This window comes from Penicillium concentricum (assembly GCF_028827145.1).
Source record: "Penicillium concentricum strain IBT 3081 chromosome Unknown utg000003l_segment0_segment0, whole genome shotgun sequence".
NCBI lineage: Eukaryota > Fungi > Ascomycota > Eurotiomycetes > Eurotiales > Aspergillaceae > Penicillium > Penicillium concentricum.
The window spans coordinates 2,020,463-2,037,914 of NW_026622756.1; the positions used below are offsets into that span (position 1 = coordinate 2,020,463).

Consider the following 17,452-nt stretch of genomic DNA (forward strand, 5'->3'; position numbering starts at 1 on the left):
GGCCTTGGATGTTACTCATTCGTGTATAGCCACCGCCCTGCATGACCCGGGCAACAACTAGACAAAGTAGAGTCATTGGGTGTTTTGGATCTAGCCAATCATATAAACTGAGAGTTGTAAAGCGCACAGACAAGGTCCCTGAGTGGCGGAGCGAACATAGCACACAGCCCCGCATACGGGAAAGGGTGCACAGGGCGCAGTGTAGTCTCCATCACACTCTGCTTCAGAGATGAGCTAAAGACCTATTATTCTTTCTAGAATTATATTGGAAGGCTGACTAGCGAGGCTCTAGTCTTTCCTTGGAGACACTTCGTGATTCATAATAATCAAAACACCAGGTGCCCTAATCCCAAACCCCAGGCTATAAAACCAAAAAAATCACAAATCATTAGACATCTATCAACGCTGTTGATGCAACGTAATAAATAAGAAAGAAGAAAATAAAGAAAGAAACAAATATATTAGTCGGTTTATAGCCCGTGGCAAGTATCTTCTTTGTGACCCAATCGAACTGAATGTCGCCCCATCAGATCAGGCGTACCGGACACTTCAGTTTTCTTCCTCGGTCACAGAAGGTAAAACACCAGGATCAGCAGCGACAATATCCGCCACTGCCAACGCCTGATCGATACCCATCGTGTGTCCAATCGATTCCAAACACTTGACCACCCAGCGGCGCAGCCCGTGTCGGGGGTTCTCAACCACTCCAGCGACAAACAGATGCCAGAGGAGCACAAGACCTCCAAGGTAGCTTTCAGGTGGCGGGAGATTAGGGTCCCTCTCTGTCTGATAGGTGTTCAAGTGATACGGAACACTGCGACAGATCTCCACGGCCAACCGCCGGATCGTTAATCGTAGCGTCCGACAGTGGAGACGGAACTCTTCAGACAATGAGGCCAGAGAGGAACTGTCTGATAATTGCCAGACGCGGGAGAGGATGATTTCGCTGACGATGATTCGGGCGCTACGGTATTGGTTCCACGAAGTGCAGACCCACTGGGTGGGATACACGTGGTACTGATCGTCGTATGGTGATATGCCCCGGAATCGCTTTTGGAAGGTAAAGTCGAAGGGGGATTTTACATGGGTGGTATAGTTGAACTCAGGGGGAAGAGCTGCCAGCCAGGCAATTAAATCGGCTTCGATGGCCGAGGCTGCTGATATGATTTCCCGGTCATTTTCGTAGGTATTAGTGCGGATGTCGGAGCGAAGGTTCGATAGTTTGGCAATTATCATGGTTAGGAGATTGCCGTGAGCTTCTGCTGGCTGAAGAAATATTGCGAGTTTCGTGCATTCGAGTAGTGACTCGGGCACTCTTGCGTCTCGTTGTAGGCAACTGACAATCTGTTGAGGGGTTAGCTTGAGGTCGAAGGAGGGATTCAGTACACTCACAATCTGATACCGAAGGTGCAAAAATAAGCGGAGGCCAGCGTTAGTCTTGAGTTGATCGGGCCCCCGTATATCGAGCAGGGCTGTTGCCCCATTAATATGGTTGGTCCAACTATCGATATTCTCCGGAGCTCTTGATGTAATCACCTATAAACAGGCCGTCAACAACCATCCGAGGGGTCAAGAATACAAAATTCCTTACTTCATATATGGCAAGCAAGATGACAGCGCCTAATGTTTGATTTGTTTTCGCCTCCTCTATGTCGACTAGAGCGGCGTTAAGCAATCTCAAAGCGGATCCATACTCTCGGTGGGCTACATCTCTAAGCGATGGTAACCGTCTTACTCGCGAGAGCATAGCCGTGGCAGTAGCAACCACGCTTGCCTGCATAGCTTTCTGACTCGCAGGACCCCCGGACTGCATCAAAAAATTGGACATGGTCTCACTAGTCCAGAAACTGCCTGGGAGAGCATTGGACCGCAAAAAATAACAGATTGCTTCATATTTGGCGGCTTCAAGCTCCTGTGACGGCTGTATCTCCAATGGGAAGTTCCCGAGCTGTCGCATAAGATAAATATGCTGTGGATCGGAATTGAAATCAAAGTCCGGATCCACCAGGGTACTGAGCTCAGACCGCACAGGATTCCCTTCTGGGATTGCAGTGCGAGGCAACCGCTCCGCTCGTTTATTCTTATATGTCGAGGCCGCAATCGCCTTTCGGACTACCGATTTGCTTTCGTCACGGAACATTAGCGACAGTTGATCCCGATATCCGGGGCAGTCCCGCTTCGCTCTGGTGCATTGCGAACAGGCCGGTTGGGCTTGGTCACACCGAATCTTCCTGGACCTGCACTCGCCACATCCTTTGCTTGGTTTACCACAGTATACCATATTCTCTTGATGAAATATTGTACCTTGTCCAAGGTAGAATTACAGGAAGTCATAAAGCAGATGTTGCTCAGCCCCATGTCGTCTGGAACGCGCTTAACCGCTTCGGGTATGCTTTGCGACCCCAAACTTCCACTGTCGATCTTACTTATAATAATGCGGATGCCTTGGAGCTACACTTTATAACATATGATATGGCCAGTGAACAAAAGGTATAAAGTATACAAAAGTAAACCCAGCATAGGCTTGTGTTTGAAGGGGTAGCATAAAATATATATCCTGCTTGCATGAACTCAACCAGAATGTCAAAGATCCTCGCAGGATTCTCGACTAGTACTGCACTAACAGGCTTTTGAGTCAACTAAAAGTCTCCACATAGAGAAACCCCATGAACTAGGTTAGCCTGGGGTATACAGACCCACGAGCACGGCCAAGATGAGGTATAGGACTTGTTCTTGGCAGTAGAATTGTCATTGAGTCCTCCATGAGTGTGATATGTTGTTTAATGGCAGAAATACATCCAACTTGTAGGCTTTAAAGCCTCGCTATGTACCCATTTTAGTGGAAAGGCAGGCATGATATTGAATGCAAGTTCAAACATTCAAGTAAAATGGTCATGCAAAACAAACCGCGGAAAACACTTTTGCATTAAATTTCATTTATTGTATTAAGTATCGAAAGCGAAAGACGCATCCATAGCACTTATGGCTATTACTTGCTCGCCTCGGTGGAGACTCAGATCTCAGCATCGACCTGGTTCATACGCTTCCTCTTTCCCCTAGAGTGTCCGCCGGAGTCCGAATCCTGCTGCACAAATGCACTGGTTCCATCATCATGCCATTCGCTAAATTCCCATTGGATTGAAGTCGATTGATCATCACTGACTCCCATACCACGTCGAGAACGCATCAATCGACCCAAGCGGCTCCCTTCTACCATCTCTTCGAACCAAGGGATCCCCCCGGTCCTACCGTGCTGCAGACTCCTTGAAATATTCGGAGAATCACTAGATGATGGAACAATGACAGAAGATGAAGCGGTCTCTGAGGCTGGTTCTAGATCAGATGGGGTCGAGACACCAGCACGGGGAGCTTCCTCGTCAGATTCTTGAGGCAGTAATCTTAAATCATCCAGTGCGCGCTGATCATCCGCTAACAGACTTCCAATCGTGATAGACATAAAGTTAGATTCTTCGATGGGATCCTCCGTCCAGAATGTCAAGGGTGTGCCGCAGTAGCCACAAAAGACACGCTGGGTCTGGGGTGCATGGCGAGGCGAAAAAATGCGGCGAATAGAAGTGTGAGATTCATCTGGGAAGAAGGACTGAGTGTGTGATTGATACCAGCCGAGAGGTACTCGTAGCCATGCCGAAAGAGGTGTGCCGTGAAATCGACCTAGGATTCGATATTAGCCGGGAGATCGACAAGCTTAGCTTGGATTTACTCACGATTGTCTCGGCTGCTGTCAAAGTACACTTGGGCATGGTCTTTCACATCTTCTGGAATATTGATTTGGTATTCGTTTCGACCGCAAGAGCATGAGCCTCGGAGAGGCTCGAGATCCATAGTGGTACAAGAACTTTCAGGACGTTGGTGACTTAGTAAAGGTTGGGTTAGATGGTTATAGATGGAAAATGAACCAGGCAACCGTTTCGCCTATTAGAGATCCTAATTGAAGCGGAGATAATCCTTGATAGAATAAACGTGTAAGGATTAAGTTACAAGACGTGAGAATAAGATTGACATGGGAAAAAAGAAAAAGCAAGATGTGTTCAGTGGACCCTCTCTATGACGTTTAGAGGTTGCCAAGGCCCGTTCCCGGCCTCCATCTTACTCCGCATTGGGCTTGGGCCTTATCGCTTCCTATCGGTTTTCCGTTTCTCCTTTCACATTCTCCCATTGTTTATCTACGATCACCTCTATGCCTTGCTTCGACAGAGACCCAGAACTGCAATAGCGATCCAACCCAATAACGCGAACACCGTATACCCCCGCCGCATCTACCCGCCTTCAGTTTTTCTCAAAATCCTCCAGTCATCAATCGCCACGATGAATCCAGACGATGACCATGATCGGTCGTCCTCAACGCCGAATGGGACATCCAAGCAGGGATCTGCCCAGGACAAGGACAAGCCTCGCCTTACCGATCAAGAAAAAAAGAGTAACCACATTGCCTCGGAGCAAAAGCGACGCGCGGCCATTCGTGAAGGCTTCGATCGCTTGACAGAATTGGTGCCTGGTCTGGAGGGCCAGGGCCGAAGTGAGAGCATTGTTCTACAAAAGACTGTGGACTTTATCCACGTGAAGCTGCAAGAACGCCACGATCTTATCGCAGAGATCGAAAGCAAAGGCGGCCGTGTCGACGACTCTTTCCGTCCAACGTGATACTATTTCCCCCGGCATCTCATTGCGATTTTGAGCAGCATCCTGCAGCCCCCTGTTCCCCTCCGCTGGTCGATATGGTGGGATCTGGGGCCGCAGGCATGTGCCGAGGTCCGAGCGGTTTTTCTCGAATCCTGGACCACATGGACCTTATACCCACACTACGAATTTCTTTTTCTTGTCTATCTATTCACCCCCTGTATTACGAACGAGATCGTCGAAATGATCAACAGCGGGGCTTCCTCGTTGCCTGACAGATCTGGTCTTCGCATATGATCTGATGCCAATCATACATCCTCCACCGCATTCAGTGGACTGAACGACTGTCAATACGATGCCACATCTTTTGTAATTCTTGTCTTTCTACTTCTTTTGACTATTGTACATTGAAGCTTTCTTTTTCTGGTTTGTTTCTGCTCCTGGGTACCAGAATGTATATGGTCACGGCTGTTGCTGCGAAGCAACCGGGGCGTTTTTCTTTCTCAACGGCTAGCCTGAAATCGAGTTCTCTTTAGCTCTGAATGAGCACACACATCGACATCCTTATTTTCAATCAAAGTTGGAATTATTTGACCGAGCCGTACTTCGGTCGCATCACGTGAACAAAGTTACGGATAATAATTTCAGTGCAGTTTCCTGGGGTTGCTAACCATATTGTACAAAGGATTATATCCTACAGGTTCGGAAATTTAGACGAAGTAATTATGCAGCGGTGACGCAGGTGGTATCTCATATACTGCATGTGTTTTAGGGGTCGCAAATGCCATAACACCGATGTATACCCGAGAGAGCTTCGGCTTACCGCCTGATATCTGCCAAAGAAACCGAGCCACTTCCAGGTGAAGCAACACAGACTTTACATTCTACACAAACCCGTAACATACAAGACGTCGTGAACAGTCGGGATTCCCAATTGAATATCCCTCAATTTCCTTGCAAGGTCAATCGAGTGCAGACAAAGACCATTTGCCTCGATAAGCGAACGGAGACAACACCTGATTCCCCGCATCACATTGCTGTCCGCAATATCCAAATCACCAAACAAACACCAAACCACCCAACATGACAGACTCAAAAGAAGCCCTTCTGTCCCACGTGAAAGACTACGACACCTCCGACTCCGACGCACCCCCAGCCTACGACAAACCCGCCCCGAAAGCTCCCCGCGGTGCACCACTCCCACGCCCACCACCCCTCAACCTCCCAGCCCTAAACAGCCTCCGCAGCCAGCGCGTAGTCCTGGCCTCACAATCCCCGCGACGCAAACAAATAATCTCATTCCTGGGCCTCCCGAACCTAGAAATCATCCCCTCAAACGCCATCGAAGACCTACCCAAAAGCCTAGGCCCATTCGAGTACGTGCTCGCAACAGCAACGAAAAAAGCCCAAGCAGTCTACGAGCAAGAAGTCAACAACGAGATCAAGGGCGAGCCAGCCTTAATCCTAGCCGCAGACACGGTCGTCGTCGACCCGTCTACCGGTACCATCCTCGAAAAGCCACGCTCAGAAGCTCACCATGTCAACATGTTGCGCTCGCTGCGCGATGCCCGAAACCACAAGGTTTACACTGCGATTGTGGCTATGGCGCCGTTGGCTAGTGCCCGTGACCCTGGGTATGCGATCGAGAGTACGGTTGAGGAGACGTCAGTGCGGTTTGATGGGGATGTTACCGATGAGTTGATTTTGGCTTATGTGCGGACCCGTGAGGGCGCGGATAAGGCTGGTGGTTATGGGTTGCAGGGACTTGGATCTATTCTTATTGAGAAGATTGATGGGAGTTATGATAACGTTATTGGCTTGCCGCTCAAGGCGACACTCAAGATTATGGAGACTGTTATGCAGAGGGCGGATGATGATGAGGGGTTGCCTGGGGATGGTGAGCCGAGTGATGAGGATGAATGAGAGGATTGTTGGTATGAAGGTTGAGGATCTCTTGTTTGTTGTTAGCCTTGTCTGCCTGTGTCTTTACATCATTATTCCTTTTTGAAGGAAAATAGAATTTAAAAGGACTAGGATTTATATTTAAGAGAACAGTCTGATCGGTGAGTAGAAACACTGCTCATCTTAAAGACTGCCAACCGTTTACTGCATGGCCTAATGTACCTTGCAGAGTGCATAAAAAATCTGGCCATAGATCTACGTAGTATACAAAAGAGACAAAAAGCTTCGAGGATGTCTTCTCGTACAAGGGTTATATTCCGTTCTTTTTCTATAGCTCGGAACCCCGAGCAACAGGAATCCGGCACCGATCAATAATTCGGGCTGAGAGACAAAAGAAAAATAATCAACGACATATACAGAGGCGGAACGGAACGCCTGGATAGACCAGAACCAAATCGGTAATCAGGAACAAAAAGGAAAATAGAAAGACATTATGTCTGAAAAAAAAGAACCGCAGCAGCACTCTATGCTGTCCAGATACGGCGCAGAGCCTCGGTCACACCAACATCGTTCGTCTCGAACTCGTACAGACCAACGGCGGTGGTGAGGGTGAATGCGCGCAGGAGCCAGTTGCAGGTGGTGCGGAACTTGGGCACACGGGAAGGAGGGAAGTAGTCGACGATAGCGGCCCTGGTAGAGAGATGTTAGATTGCGATCGGATTGCAGATCTAGGGTAGATCTGAGGGCGGGATAGCGCGGGGAGACTCTTACTGGAAGCCGATGTGCGAGTGGGCGACAATCAGAGAGCACAGGATGGCGTCCATAACGGGGTTGAGGGAGCCAGCGGCGAAGGGAGCGACGGAGAGAGGGACCAGGCCGACGCAGACCAGTCTGGGATAGATGTTAGTCGGGGGTTTTTCTTTTTCATTGCGCATGCCGGGGCGGTCGGAAGGAGTTTTATAGGTCGGAATTGTAGTGCGAATAAGGGAGCACAAACCTCTCAAAAGTCCAGTGGTAGCTGCCCTCGGAGGGGTGGGTTTCGGGAATGGGAGCCGGGTCGTTCACTATCAGGATAGGTTAATATGGAAGACTTCAGGGCGGTATTGCGATTCGACGGGGAGGCATTGTTTGAGCGCTGAGAGCAACGGAGACTGTATATATCCATCCATTTCCAGGCGGTTTATACTCAATGCTATCGAAAAGCGAAGGGAGGATCGGGATAGGAAAGGCGCGGAAATCACGTACTGGTTCCCTCGACAGTCTCTGTAGCGCGAAAACCACGTCAGCAGCTGGTCATGAACAACACCTAATATATCTCTCCATTGGAAATATCTCAGTAAGCCTTATGGCAGGGCCTCTACTTACGAGGCAACGGGGGCAGGATCTGCTTCTTAGCGGAGGCATGGAAAGCGACGACCTGCGACACGCCGACATTCTTCTGGAGGAAGGGCCGGGGGCCAAGAGTCTGTCGCAGCAGAGATGAGCGCACGAATGAAGCCATTGTGAGTGGAGAGTATGGTCGTGAGGAAGTAGAAACGCCGTTCGAATACAAGCGGATGAAGTTGGAGACCTCGGGAGTCCGACTCGGTATGTCATCCTTTTACGGGCAAGTTGATTGGTCGATGGCTGTCCGCCCAGCCGAAATTGGCCGATACTCTGGTAAGAAACATTTAACCCTGTAGTTATCTTCTTCCTGTCTTCTGCCTGTCTTCTGCCTGTCTATGTTGTATTATACGTGGAGTTGGTTACAAAATTAATGTTGGTTTGTAGGTTCGTATTCCATTATATGCCACATTTATTTCATTTGACTATTTCCAGGGATATTCATTCCCTATATACTAAAGAGTCCTAACCGAGGTATTAAGTACCTCCTAATGTTTTAAACAAAAAAAATCAATGCTCCAGGCATCTCGTTATTTCATCAGTCTCATAAAGCACTTAGAACTTCAGGACAGCCTTGCCCAGGTTCTTGCCGTGGAAGATGCCAACCAGGCCATCGGCAGCGTTGTCCATGCCAATAGTCTCATGGATAAGCACCTTGAACGAGCCATCCTTGATCCACTTCTGCACATTCTCCTGGTGCTCCTTGGTATATTTATCACCCATACCCTTATCACCGACAATGAAGCCGCGCATAGTGATACGCTTGACGAGGACATTGTGGATGTTCTTGATGGGGTAGGGGGCAGAGTTGTACTGGGAGATCAGACCGCAGACGACGATACGGCCAAAGTCGTTCATAGCATCGAGGGCAGCCTCGAGGTGCTCTCCACCGACATTCTCGTAGTAGATGTCAATGCCCTCGGGGGCGAGACGGGCAAGAGCATCAGCGGGCTTCTCGGTCTTGTAGTTGAAGCCACCATCGAAGCCGAGAGTCTTGGTGATGTACTCGAGCTTCTCGTCGGAACCGACGGATCCAATGACGCGCAGACCCTCGTGCTTGGCGAGCTGGCCGACCAGCTGGCCGACGGCTCCACTGGCAGCAGAGACGAAGATGGTCTCGCCCTTCTTGGGCTTGCCGATCTCGTACAGAGAAGAGTATGCGGTCAGACCGGGCATGCCCAGGGGACCAAGGAAGACACGGATGTCCTCGATGTCGAGAGGGTTGTCCAGCTTCTGGATGCGGACTAGCTCCTGCTCGCCGAGGGCGATGTACTCCTGGATAGGAACGTAACCAATGACCAAGTCACCTTCCTTGTAGTTGGAGTTGTTGGAGCGCAGGATCTTGGCGATGCTGCGGCTGTCAATGGGCTTGTTGAGAGGGAAGGCGGGGGCGTAGGACTTGGTTGAAGCGTCGCGCATGCGGCCCCGCATGTAGGGGTCATAGCTGGTGTAGAGGGATTGCAGAACGACGCCGTTGTCGGGAGTGGCAACGTTGGCATCATAATCGGCGGTCTCGACGGTCAGGTGCTCCCCAGCAACGGGGAATCCCTGGGGAATTTTCTTGAAAGTGAGAACCTTGTTGACAGACATGATGTATATGTGTAGGAAGAGATGAAGATGGGAAATAAGAATTTAGTTATGGTGCGAGCTCTTTTATATATGACGATTGAGCTCTTCATTAAAGCGGGGCTGTACCGAGGATATAACTTTTTTTTATTAAGCAAAAAGATCGGAGAAGCTTCTCGAGATGGTGATGCTCCTGTCTATGAGACTCCACTTTCTGCAGGTTTTGCTTTGATATGCATAATTTGTATACCCATGCTCTTAGCGTAGATTCTACCGTACATACTATGAACACATAATGGTGGCAACCGGATCCAGTTTTTCTTCAAAACAGTGGGGAACGGATGAATTGAAGACAACCCAGGCCGACGGAGACGACCATTTTCGGTAGGAAAACCGTGACCCTCGGCATATTCAAAGGGAAAATAATTGTTGATTAATATACAACCCGAATGGATGCATTGTTAAGCAACCGGCTAGTCCGGCCGTTTTAGAACGAAACAGGTATAGAGGTACATTGTATATTTTGGACTTGTATCGTTCTGCTGAGACATTCACTTGAAAAAAAATTATGCATTAAGTACATGAGTATATAGTCGTGGCCGGAATGTATCGACGTGCTAAACCGAAAATGCGCGAAATTAAACCTAACCATGTCTAGGGATAACCTAAGACTTGCCAGCAAGTGCACCGGAAGCCTTCTCAATGAAGTAGTGCTTGCCCTTGATCATCTTCACCATGAAGCTAAACGGCACAAATCCAAAGATCTGACCAGTACCACCAGTTTCACCAACAGGCACGACCATCATAATGCTATCGCCCTGGTCGTAGGTCTTGATGGCGGCGCCGCCTACAATGGCAGCTTTGAGGTTGGCCGCTGCCACATGCGCTTGCTCCGTAGCCTTGAAACTGAGGCGCATTGAGTTGTTGGTGATATCGCCAGCAGCAAAGATGGGCAGGATTGACCCGTCAGTCGACTGAACACGCATCTCCTTGTTCACTGTCACCCATCCGTCCTTGTCCAGGAGCTGAGCTGGAATAAAGCTGTTGTTTGGGGTCGCACCGGTAGTGGGAATATACAGGTCAGCCGAAATCTTGTCTCCGCCTTCCAGAGAGACTGTCCAGTTGGAACTATCGTCGGCCGGAGTCTCGACGCCGATGACTCGCTTCGAGGTCACGATCTTGACTTTCTTCTGCTGCAGCAGCTTGTGTGCGGTAGAGCTGGCGGATGGCTTGAGCATCGGGAGCACGCGATCTGTCGCTGAGATAAGCGTGATGGAGACCTTGCCGGCATTGCCACTTTGTTCCACTGCTTCAGCAAGCTCACCAGCCAGCTCAACACCAATGGGGCCTGCACCGCCAATCACAATCTCCTTCGCGCCAGCAATGTGTCCCTGTGCCGCCTCGATCAGCTGCTCCATGTCATCGCGGCCCGACGGCTTGAATGGGATGGATGTGCCGGTGAGCGAGCCGGTGGTGGCGGATGTAGTGCTGCCCGATGCGATAACGAGAAAATCAAATGATAGGATCCTGGGCTCGCCCTCGTTGGGTGTCACAGAGACCGACTTGGCAGCTGGATCGATGGCAGTTGCAACTCCAGGAAGGAACTCGAACGCGTCGGGCCGGTAGCTTGCAAAGGCATCCTTGATGGGGAGCAAGTACTGCTCGTGGCGGAAGGCCTTGGGTTTGGCGACGATGCGTGGGGCGGCGATATTCCAGAAGAAGCTGGTTGAGGGGTTGATCAGCACGACCTTCGCGTCAGGTACATCACGAAGCACAGAGTGAGCAATATGAAGGCCTGCAAACGAGCCTCCAATGATGACTACGTCAATAGGTGCCATGATGTAGAGTGAAGTGGTACAAGAGTGAGTTGCTTGTTTTGTGTTTTGGGAGAAGGGACGGGATGTCTTATATGTGATAGATTAGATCTGTTATCCACATATATGCAGGGTCAACAATAATAGGCCCAAGATACGGTTATGGGATAATTCCATTGATCTTTTAGCGGAATTAAATTTTTTTAAGTGTTGGTCAGCGATCTTGGAATTTCTAATTTGTCCCTGATGCTTACCAACTTCTCCCGAGGGCCGGGGTTGTGGCTTTCAATGAAGATTTGCTTTGATTGGTTGACCTTTTCAAGGCTTGGACCGAGTCTTGGTTAATATGTTTAGCGTGTTTGGCCTGTTTGCTTTGTTTGATTAATTACATGGATAGGACAAAGCAGAAATTCAAGATATCTAATCATACAATGGCATCAAGCCCCGAGTCATATACTTCACAATCGCCCAGCAAAACTACTTACCAGAGTCAACTACTTCCAAGTTGACATGGCATTCAAGCTCGTCGAAGTCTTTCCACCTCAGAGACTACAAACACGAGTGACACCAATTTATGTTATTAGGGCATGGATGGCGTATATAAAGCAGAAGATGGACATTTGTTCATGACTTCTTGTAGTTTAAATTCGTACGGGTACCACTTGAACAGTTCCTGATGATCACTCTCTGTCATGCAAATGAGTTAGTCTCACATTACTTTACAAGTATTTAAATGCCACAAATAGTTGGCAGAGAGCTTCTGGTTATCTTACCACCGTGATTGTTACCAGCCTCTGTCCAGACCCCTACGGGTGACTAAGTGTCACCTGAACATAACTCTCTTATTAGACACTGCCTGACCAGAAGCTACTACCGTCTTCTCGAAGTATATAAAGTCAGCTGCTTGGCTCAAAGCAGACTGTACTTTGGTTTCTATAGCTTTTTACCAACATTGTCCATATGGATTGGTATCAATGGGTTAGATTGGTTGCAAAAAGTTCACCCGACCTCAGTGTCGAAAGATGATAGGTCTGATATCCATATTGCGAGAAAACTCCAGATTCCCAAGGTCAAACCCTGGTCGAGTATGCGACCAGTCGACTTTGTCGGATGCCGTTTAGTTTGATTGGTTAGATCTTTTGGCAGATTTGGCAGATTTGGCAGATTTGCCATGTTTGCCGTGTTTGCCGTGTTTGCCACAATTGTTTATTATTTCCCCTATCTCGGGATGTTATCTCTCGATAAGGATCATGTGACCACGTAATTATTTTTGCGCTTCTCCTTGGGAACGCCCGAGTGCAATTTGCAATCTCATCATCTCCCCCATCCCATTTTCTCCATAGCATTATATCATGATGCTTAATACAGTTCGCCGATTTGGCGTTTCCCACGCGCTGCGCGCTACTACACCTCGCTCAGTCTCAGCGCGGTTGGCTACTCAGCTGCCAAAATGGCAAGCTCCTCTCACTCTTTCATCTATTGCTGCCCCCAGATCCCTTCATTCCTCGTTCCCGAGGATGTCGGCGGCTACTGCGGAGGCAATTGTCGAAGAGACCGAGACTTCCAAGCCTGCGCTGATCACAGAGTTTGCCGACCTGGCGTCGGGAAATCTCATTCACAACTCGATTATTAAGAACATCGTTCAACCTGACCGGATGAACCTCAAGACTATGACTGAGGTGCAGTCTCTTACTCTCCACGAGATTGTTAAGGGCGATGATATGTAAGTTTGATTGATAGATTTGCCTTGATATCGATTAGTCTGCTAATGCGCGAACCTTTTTTCAGCCTCGCCCAAGCCAAGACAGGAACCGGCAAGACGCTTGCTTTCCTTGTGCCCACTCTTCAGAACATTTTGAATGACCCCACTGTCGACTTGTCCAAGGTTGGCCGCCGCTCAGCCAGAACTGGTCCTTCCGAAATCCGTGCTCTTATTATCTCCCCTACCCGCGAACTTGCGGAACAGATCGCAGTCGAGGCTAGAAAGGCTGCATTTGGCACCGGCCTTATTGTCCAGACCGCTGTTGGTGGTACGCAGAAGCGTGCCGGTCTTGCCAAGATCCAACAGGAGGGCTGCCATCTCCTCATCGGTACCCCCGGTCGTCTCAAGGACATCCTCTCCGACCCTTGGACTGGTGTCTCTGCCCCCAAGCTGAACACTCTTATCCTCGATGAGGCAGATCGCCTTTTGGACCAGGGTTTCGCTCCCGATGTTGAAGAGATCCAGGGTCTCCTTCCCAGCCCCACAAAGGTGGACCGCCAGACGCTCATGTTCTCGGCCACCGTCCCCAGAGAAGTTATGCAGATGGTTCGTCAGACCCTGAAGCCTAACTTCAAGCACGTCAATACCGTTCGTGAGGATGAAGTTCCCACTCACGTCAGAGTGCCCCAGAAGCTTGTATACACGCGCGGTCTTGAAAACAGCTTGCCCGCCCTTCTCGAGCTCGCTCAGAACTGGCAAGCACGCCGGGATAACGGCGAGCAGCTGCGACCTTTCAAGGCTATCGCCTACTTCAACTCCACTGCTGAGACCAAGGTTTCCGCTGATGCTTTTAACGCAATTGCTCGCTCCCCCGAGTTCCGCAAGTCTTCTATGGCTAACATGAGAATGCTCGAGATCAACTCCCGTCTCACTCAGGCGCTCCGCACTCGCAGCGCAGACAACTTCCGCAAGGCTCGCGAGGGTATCTTGTTCTCTTCGGACGTGACTGCTCGTGGTATGGATTTCCCTGATGTCACCCACGTCGTTCAAGTTGGTGTTCCTCGTGACCGTGAGACCTACATTCACCGTCTCGGCCGCACAGCCCGTGCTGGCAAGGAAGGTGAAGGCTGGCTGTTCATGCACAGAGCCGAACAAGATGTCTACAGAAAGCGTCTCGGTCGTCTCCCATTGAAGGTGGACGCAGAATTGCAAACCGCCGATGCAGATCTTTCCCAGACCTTCTCTAATGAGACATCAGTTGGCCAGATCGTCAACAAGGTTACTGAGGGTCTGGCCCAGTGTGACGGTGCTACCAAGGTCAAGTCCTACATGGGCCAGCTTGGCACAACCACTGGAAACTTCAACAGCAAGCGAGAGGCCATTCAGGCACTCAACCAGATGTTCACCATTGGTTACAAGATGCAATCCCTTCCAGAGCTCAGCCCTAGATTGACCCAGCAAATGGGTCTCAACCGAGCTGACGGTGTCAGCATGGGTGATGGCTCCCGCCAGCGTCGCGAGGGTGGATTCTCCCGCGGTGGTGATCGTGGTGGCTTCTCTCGCGGTGGAGACCGTGGTGGTTTCTCTCGCGGTGGTGAGCGTGGCGGTTTCTCCCGTGGCGGTGACCGTGGTGGTGAGCGTGGTGGATTCTCCTCCCGAGGTGGTGAGCGCAGTGAGCGCAGTAGCTTCTCTCGCGGCGGCGACCGTGGCGGTTTCTCCCGTGGTGGTGACCGTGGCGACCGCTCGTCTCGTCCTCGCCGCTCTTTCGATGATTCCTTCGGTGAGGACTCTTTCCGTTTCTAAGTTTGAGTTGAATCCGAGTTCAACTCTTGTCAGCCACGCTGGCACTCATAATTGATCTGGCTTCTTCATGGAAAGCAAGGTTGCTGTCCGGGGAGACCAGATCAGCCAAAAGTGAAAAGAAGAAGCAACCATTCTGGCATTGGGCGGCGTTTCTCGCATCTCCTTTTTCGAACTATTTTTGTGTACTATACACCCTTGGGTGCTTTGTGTTTCTAATTTAGACTTCTCTCCTCCTTGTCTTATACTCTACTGGTTGTTTTGCGGGATTCTTTTCTGGATACGGAGGTCTGACCTTCACTTTTGATTTCATGTACACTATCTTCTAGTCATTGCCATTATTCTATCCAGGACTCAATTTTAATCTTGACACATCTACCGAAACATCATAAACAGGAAAAAGACTTGAGTAACTGCCTCCCCCTCTAACCAGATCCATTTTCGAGACATCTAAATCGTTGAATATGGGACAAAAAGGAAACTTTATATCACACATCCCAAGTATATCGCAATATGAATGAAGAAACAGTCACTTGCTCGTGAGAAAAAAAATAACAAAACAGAAAAGAAACAAAAGAGATGCACTTAATCACGAGCGATCATGTGTTCTCTGGCAGGACCAGTACCGATCCACTTAACAGGAACACCACCAATCTCACGCTCAATGAACTCAATGTAAGCACGAGCATTAGGAGGCAGATCCTCATAACGCTGCACACCCATAGTGTTCGACTTCCATCCAGGCAGAGTAACATACTCAACCTGAATCTTCTCGACGACATTAGGGTCCGCAGGGAAAGTACCCGTAGTGCGCTTTCCACATGGCAAGATATAAGCAACACCAACCTTGATCTCATCAAAGTCATCAAGGATATCAAGCTTGGTCAAGTTCAACGCGGTGTAGTGGTTGATAGCGTGGGAGTAACGGCACAGAACAAGATCCAACCATCCACAGCGACGACGACGACCAGTAGTCACACCAAACTCACGTCCAACCTGCTGCAGCTTCTCGCCGGCTTCGTTGAGCTGCTCGCTGGGGAAAGGTCCAGAGCCAACACGCGTCGTGTAAGCCTTCACCACGCCGATAACGGACTTGATGCTGGCAGGGTTCAGGGCAAGCGCTTGCACGGCTCCGCCCAGACCGGTCGATGACGAGGTCACGTACGGGTATGTGCCGTGGTCAAGGTCGAGCATGAGGGCGTTAGCGCCTTCGACCAGTGTGTTGGGCGAGTTCTTGTGCTCCTGCAGGAACTCGAGCTGGTCGACGATGTAGGGCTTCAGCAGGGTGCGGTATTCCTATATACTGTTAGCGGTGTTTTTGATAGAACCAAAAAAACCAAGATTTGTGCCATTTCTGCTGTCGCATGGGGGTCTTTTTCTTCATGGAAGGAGGAAAATGGGCAGGGTTTCATTCGTACCTTGAATCGCGCAATTTCCTCCTCGACATCGTATGCCAGATCGCCGAACCGTGTGCGGTATGAGGTGTCCAGGGTGCGCAGCTTGCGCTCGAAGGTGACCTCGTCCAGGATCTCGCCGACGCGCACACCGCGGCGTGCGGCCTTGTCGCTGTAGCAGGGACCGATTCCCTTGCCGGTAGTGCCGACCTTGCGGCCACCGAGACCCTTCTCCTCGAGACCGTCGACGACGGAGTGCAAATCGAAGCAGACGTGTGCGCGGTCAGAGACGAAGATGCGCTGGGCGGCGCCCTTCAGGCCCTTGGCCTCGATATCACGTAGTTCCTTGAAGAAGCTGGGGACGTGGAAGACGGTACCGGCGCCAATCAGGTTGATACATTTTGGCGAGACGAGACCGGAGGGAAGGATGTGGAAGTCGTAGGTAACGTTGTCGTGGACAATGGTGTGGCCGGCATCTGTTACCAATTGAAAAAGACGGTTTGGTCAGTCATCGTACGGCTTTTTGGGCACGGCTTTTGGGGCCCGTTTTTGAAAACTTCAACACTAGAGGGATTGCAAAGTGAGTTGAACGTACTGTGTCCGCCGGCTGCACGGCAGCAAAGTGTCGCATCCTGCGACAGCATGTCTGTGATCTTCCCCTTTCCTGTTCATTCGTTAGCATGTCCCATGTCTGGGTGATCTCGTTCCTACCTTCATCTCCCCATTGACTGCCTAGAACGATTGAAACCATGATTGCACGCTTGACGATGTCAACAAATTCCACGATCAATTTGGATGGTGGGGTAGATTCAAAGGCAAGAGAGAATATGTCTGGAGCCGACAGCGGGGCCAAGATCGGGTTTGCCGGTGTGACTTTTTTTGGACAAATTTGGCCAACAGTTTGAGAAGGATTATACTAAGGGGATTTTCTAGTTTTACTATACTAGATTGAGCTATTTCTTTTACCAATTTGATCTTTTGCCAGTGAGTCAGACCAATTTTCCGCGATTTCCCGTTGTCACAGATCCGGCGGGGTGGCGGGGCATGGTTGCAGCCGTTGTGCCTTGGTGCCTTGGTGCCTTGATGCCTTTGTCTTGATGCCTCAGGCAGCCAGGGTTAGGGCAAGGGCTCCAATCCCATGCTTTCGCAATAAATGCGCCAGAACCCTGTAAAGCTCTTGATCTTTTGATGTCTTTGGGTGGTACTATTGTTAGCATCTCATGTCCATCCCAGGTTTTACATAGAAAGGTCGT

At 50.0% G+C, this 17,452-nt stretch overlaps 9 protein-coding genes across 9 annotated transcripts; 3 read left to right on the top strand and 6 right to left on the bottom strand.

Annotated features, from left to right (window-relative positions):
• Positions 1-549: 549 nt before the first annotated feature.
• On the bottom strand, positions 550-2,281 carry N7517_008597 (Zn(II)2Cys6 transcription factor; the record flags this gene model as incomplete). The annotated part of the gene is made up of 3 exons (XM_056726327.1): positions 550-1,344; positions 1,393-1,536; positions 1,592-2,281. 3 exons carry the CDS (start codon positions 2,279-2,281, stop codon positions 550-552), a joined length of 1,629 nt encoding a protein of 542 aa, XP_056577178.1.
• Positions 2,282-3,013: 732 nt separating this feature from the next.
• N7517_008598 (uncharacterized protein) lies at positions 3,014-3,843 on the bottom strand (the record flags this gene model as incomplete). The annotated part of the gene is made up of 2 exons (XM_056726328.1): positions 3,014-3,672; positions 3,726-3,843. The coding sequence occupies 2 exons, from the start codon at positions 3,841-3,843 to the stop codon at positions 3,014-3,016; spliced, it is 777 nt and encodes a 258-aa protein (XP_056577179.1).
• Positions 3,844-4,326: 483 nt separating this feature from the next.
• Positions 4,327-4,662, top strand: N7517_008599 (transcriptional regulator family: Helix-loop-helix; the record flags this gene model as incomplete). The annotated part of the gene is made up of 1 exon (XM_056726329.1): positions 4,327-4,662. The coding sequence occupies one exon, from the start codon at positions 4,327-4,329 to the stop codon at positions 4,660-4,662; it is 336 nt and encodes a 111-aa protein (XP_056577180.1).
• Positions 4,663-5,721: 1,059 nt separating this feature from the next.
• On the top strand, positions 5,722-6,561 carry N7517_008600 (nucleotide diphosphatase; the record flags this gene model as incomplete). The annotated part of the gene is made up of 1 exon (XM_056726330.1): positions 5,722-6,561. The coding sequence occupies one exon, from the start codon at positions 5,722-5,724 to the stop codon at positions 6,559-6,561; it is 840 nt and encodes a 279-aa protein (XP_056577181.1).
• A 503-nt stretch (positions 6,562-7,064) lies between these two features.
• On the bottom strand, positions 7,065-8,041 carry N7517_008601 (CybS family protein; the record flags this gene model as incomplete). Its single annotated transcript, XM_056726331.1, has 5 exons — positions 7,065-7,230; positions 7,312-7,431; positions 7,538-7,604; positions 7,786-7,803; positions 7,906-8,041. The coding sequence occupies 5 exons, from the start codon at positions 8,039-8,041 to the stop codon at positions 7,065-7,067; spliced, it is 507 nt and encodes a 168-aa protein (XP_056577182.1).
• A 437-nt stretch (positions 8,042-8,478) lies between these two features.
• Positions 8,479-9,513, bottom strand: N7517_008602 (MDR family NADP-dependent oxidoreductase; the record flags this gene model as incomplete). The annotated part of the gene is made up of 1 exon (XM_056726332.1): positions 8,479-9,513. The coding sequence occupies one exon, from the start codon at positions 9,511-9,513 to the stop codon at positions 8,479-8,481; it is 1,035 nt and encodes a 344-aa protein (XP_056577183.1).
• Positions 9,514-10,154: 641 nt separating this feature from the next.
• N7517_008603 (NAD(P)/FAD-dependent oxidoreductase) lies at positions 10,155-11,327 on the bottom strand (the record flags this gene model as incomplete). Its single annotated transcript, XM_056726333.1, has 1 exon — positions 10,155-11,327. One exon carries the CDS (start codon positions 11,325-11,327, stop codon positions 10,155-10,157), a length of 1,173 nt encoding a protein of 390 aa, XP_056577184.1.
• Positions 11,328-12,655: 1,328 nt separating this feature from the next.
• helA (putative DEAD box RNA helicase HelA) lies at positions 12,656-14,808 on the top strand (the record flags this gene model as incomplete). Its single annotated transcript, XM_056726334.1, has 2 exons — positions 12,656-13,026; positions 13,092-14,808. The coding sequence occupies 2 exons, from the start codon at positions 12,656-12,658 to the stop codon at positions 14,806-14,808; spliced, it is 2,088 nt and encodes a 695-aa protein (XP_056577185.1).
• Positions 14,809-15,390: 582 nt separating this feature from the next.
• On the bottom strand, positions 15,391-16,950 carry adB (adenylosuccinate synthase ADE12; the record flags this gene model as incomplete). Its single annotated transcript, XM_056726335.1, has 4 exons — positions 15,391-16,101; positions 16,224-16,675; positions 16,795-16,863; positions 16,911-16,950. The coding sequence occupies 4 exons, from the start codon at positions 16,948-16,950 to the stop codon at positions 15,391-15,393; spliced, it is 1,272 nt and encodes a 423-aa protein (XP_056577186.1).
• Between the last annotated feature and the right edge of the window lie 502 nt (positions 16,951-17,452).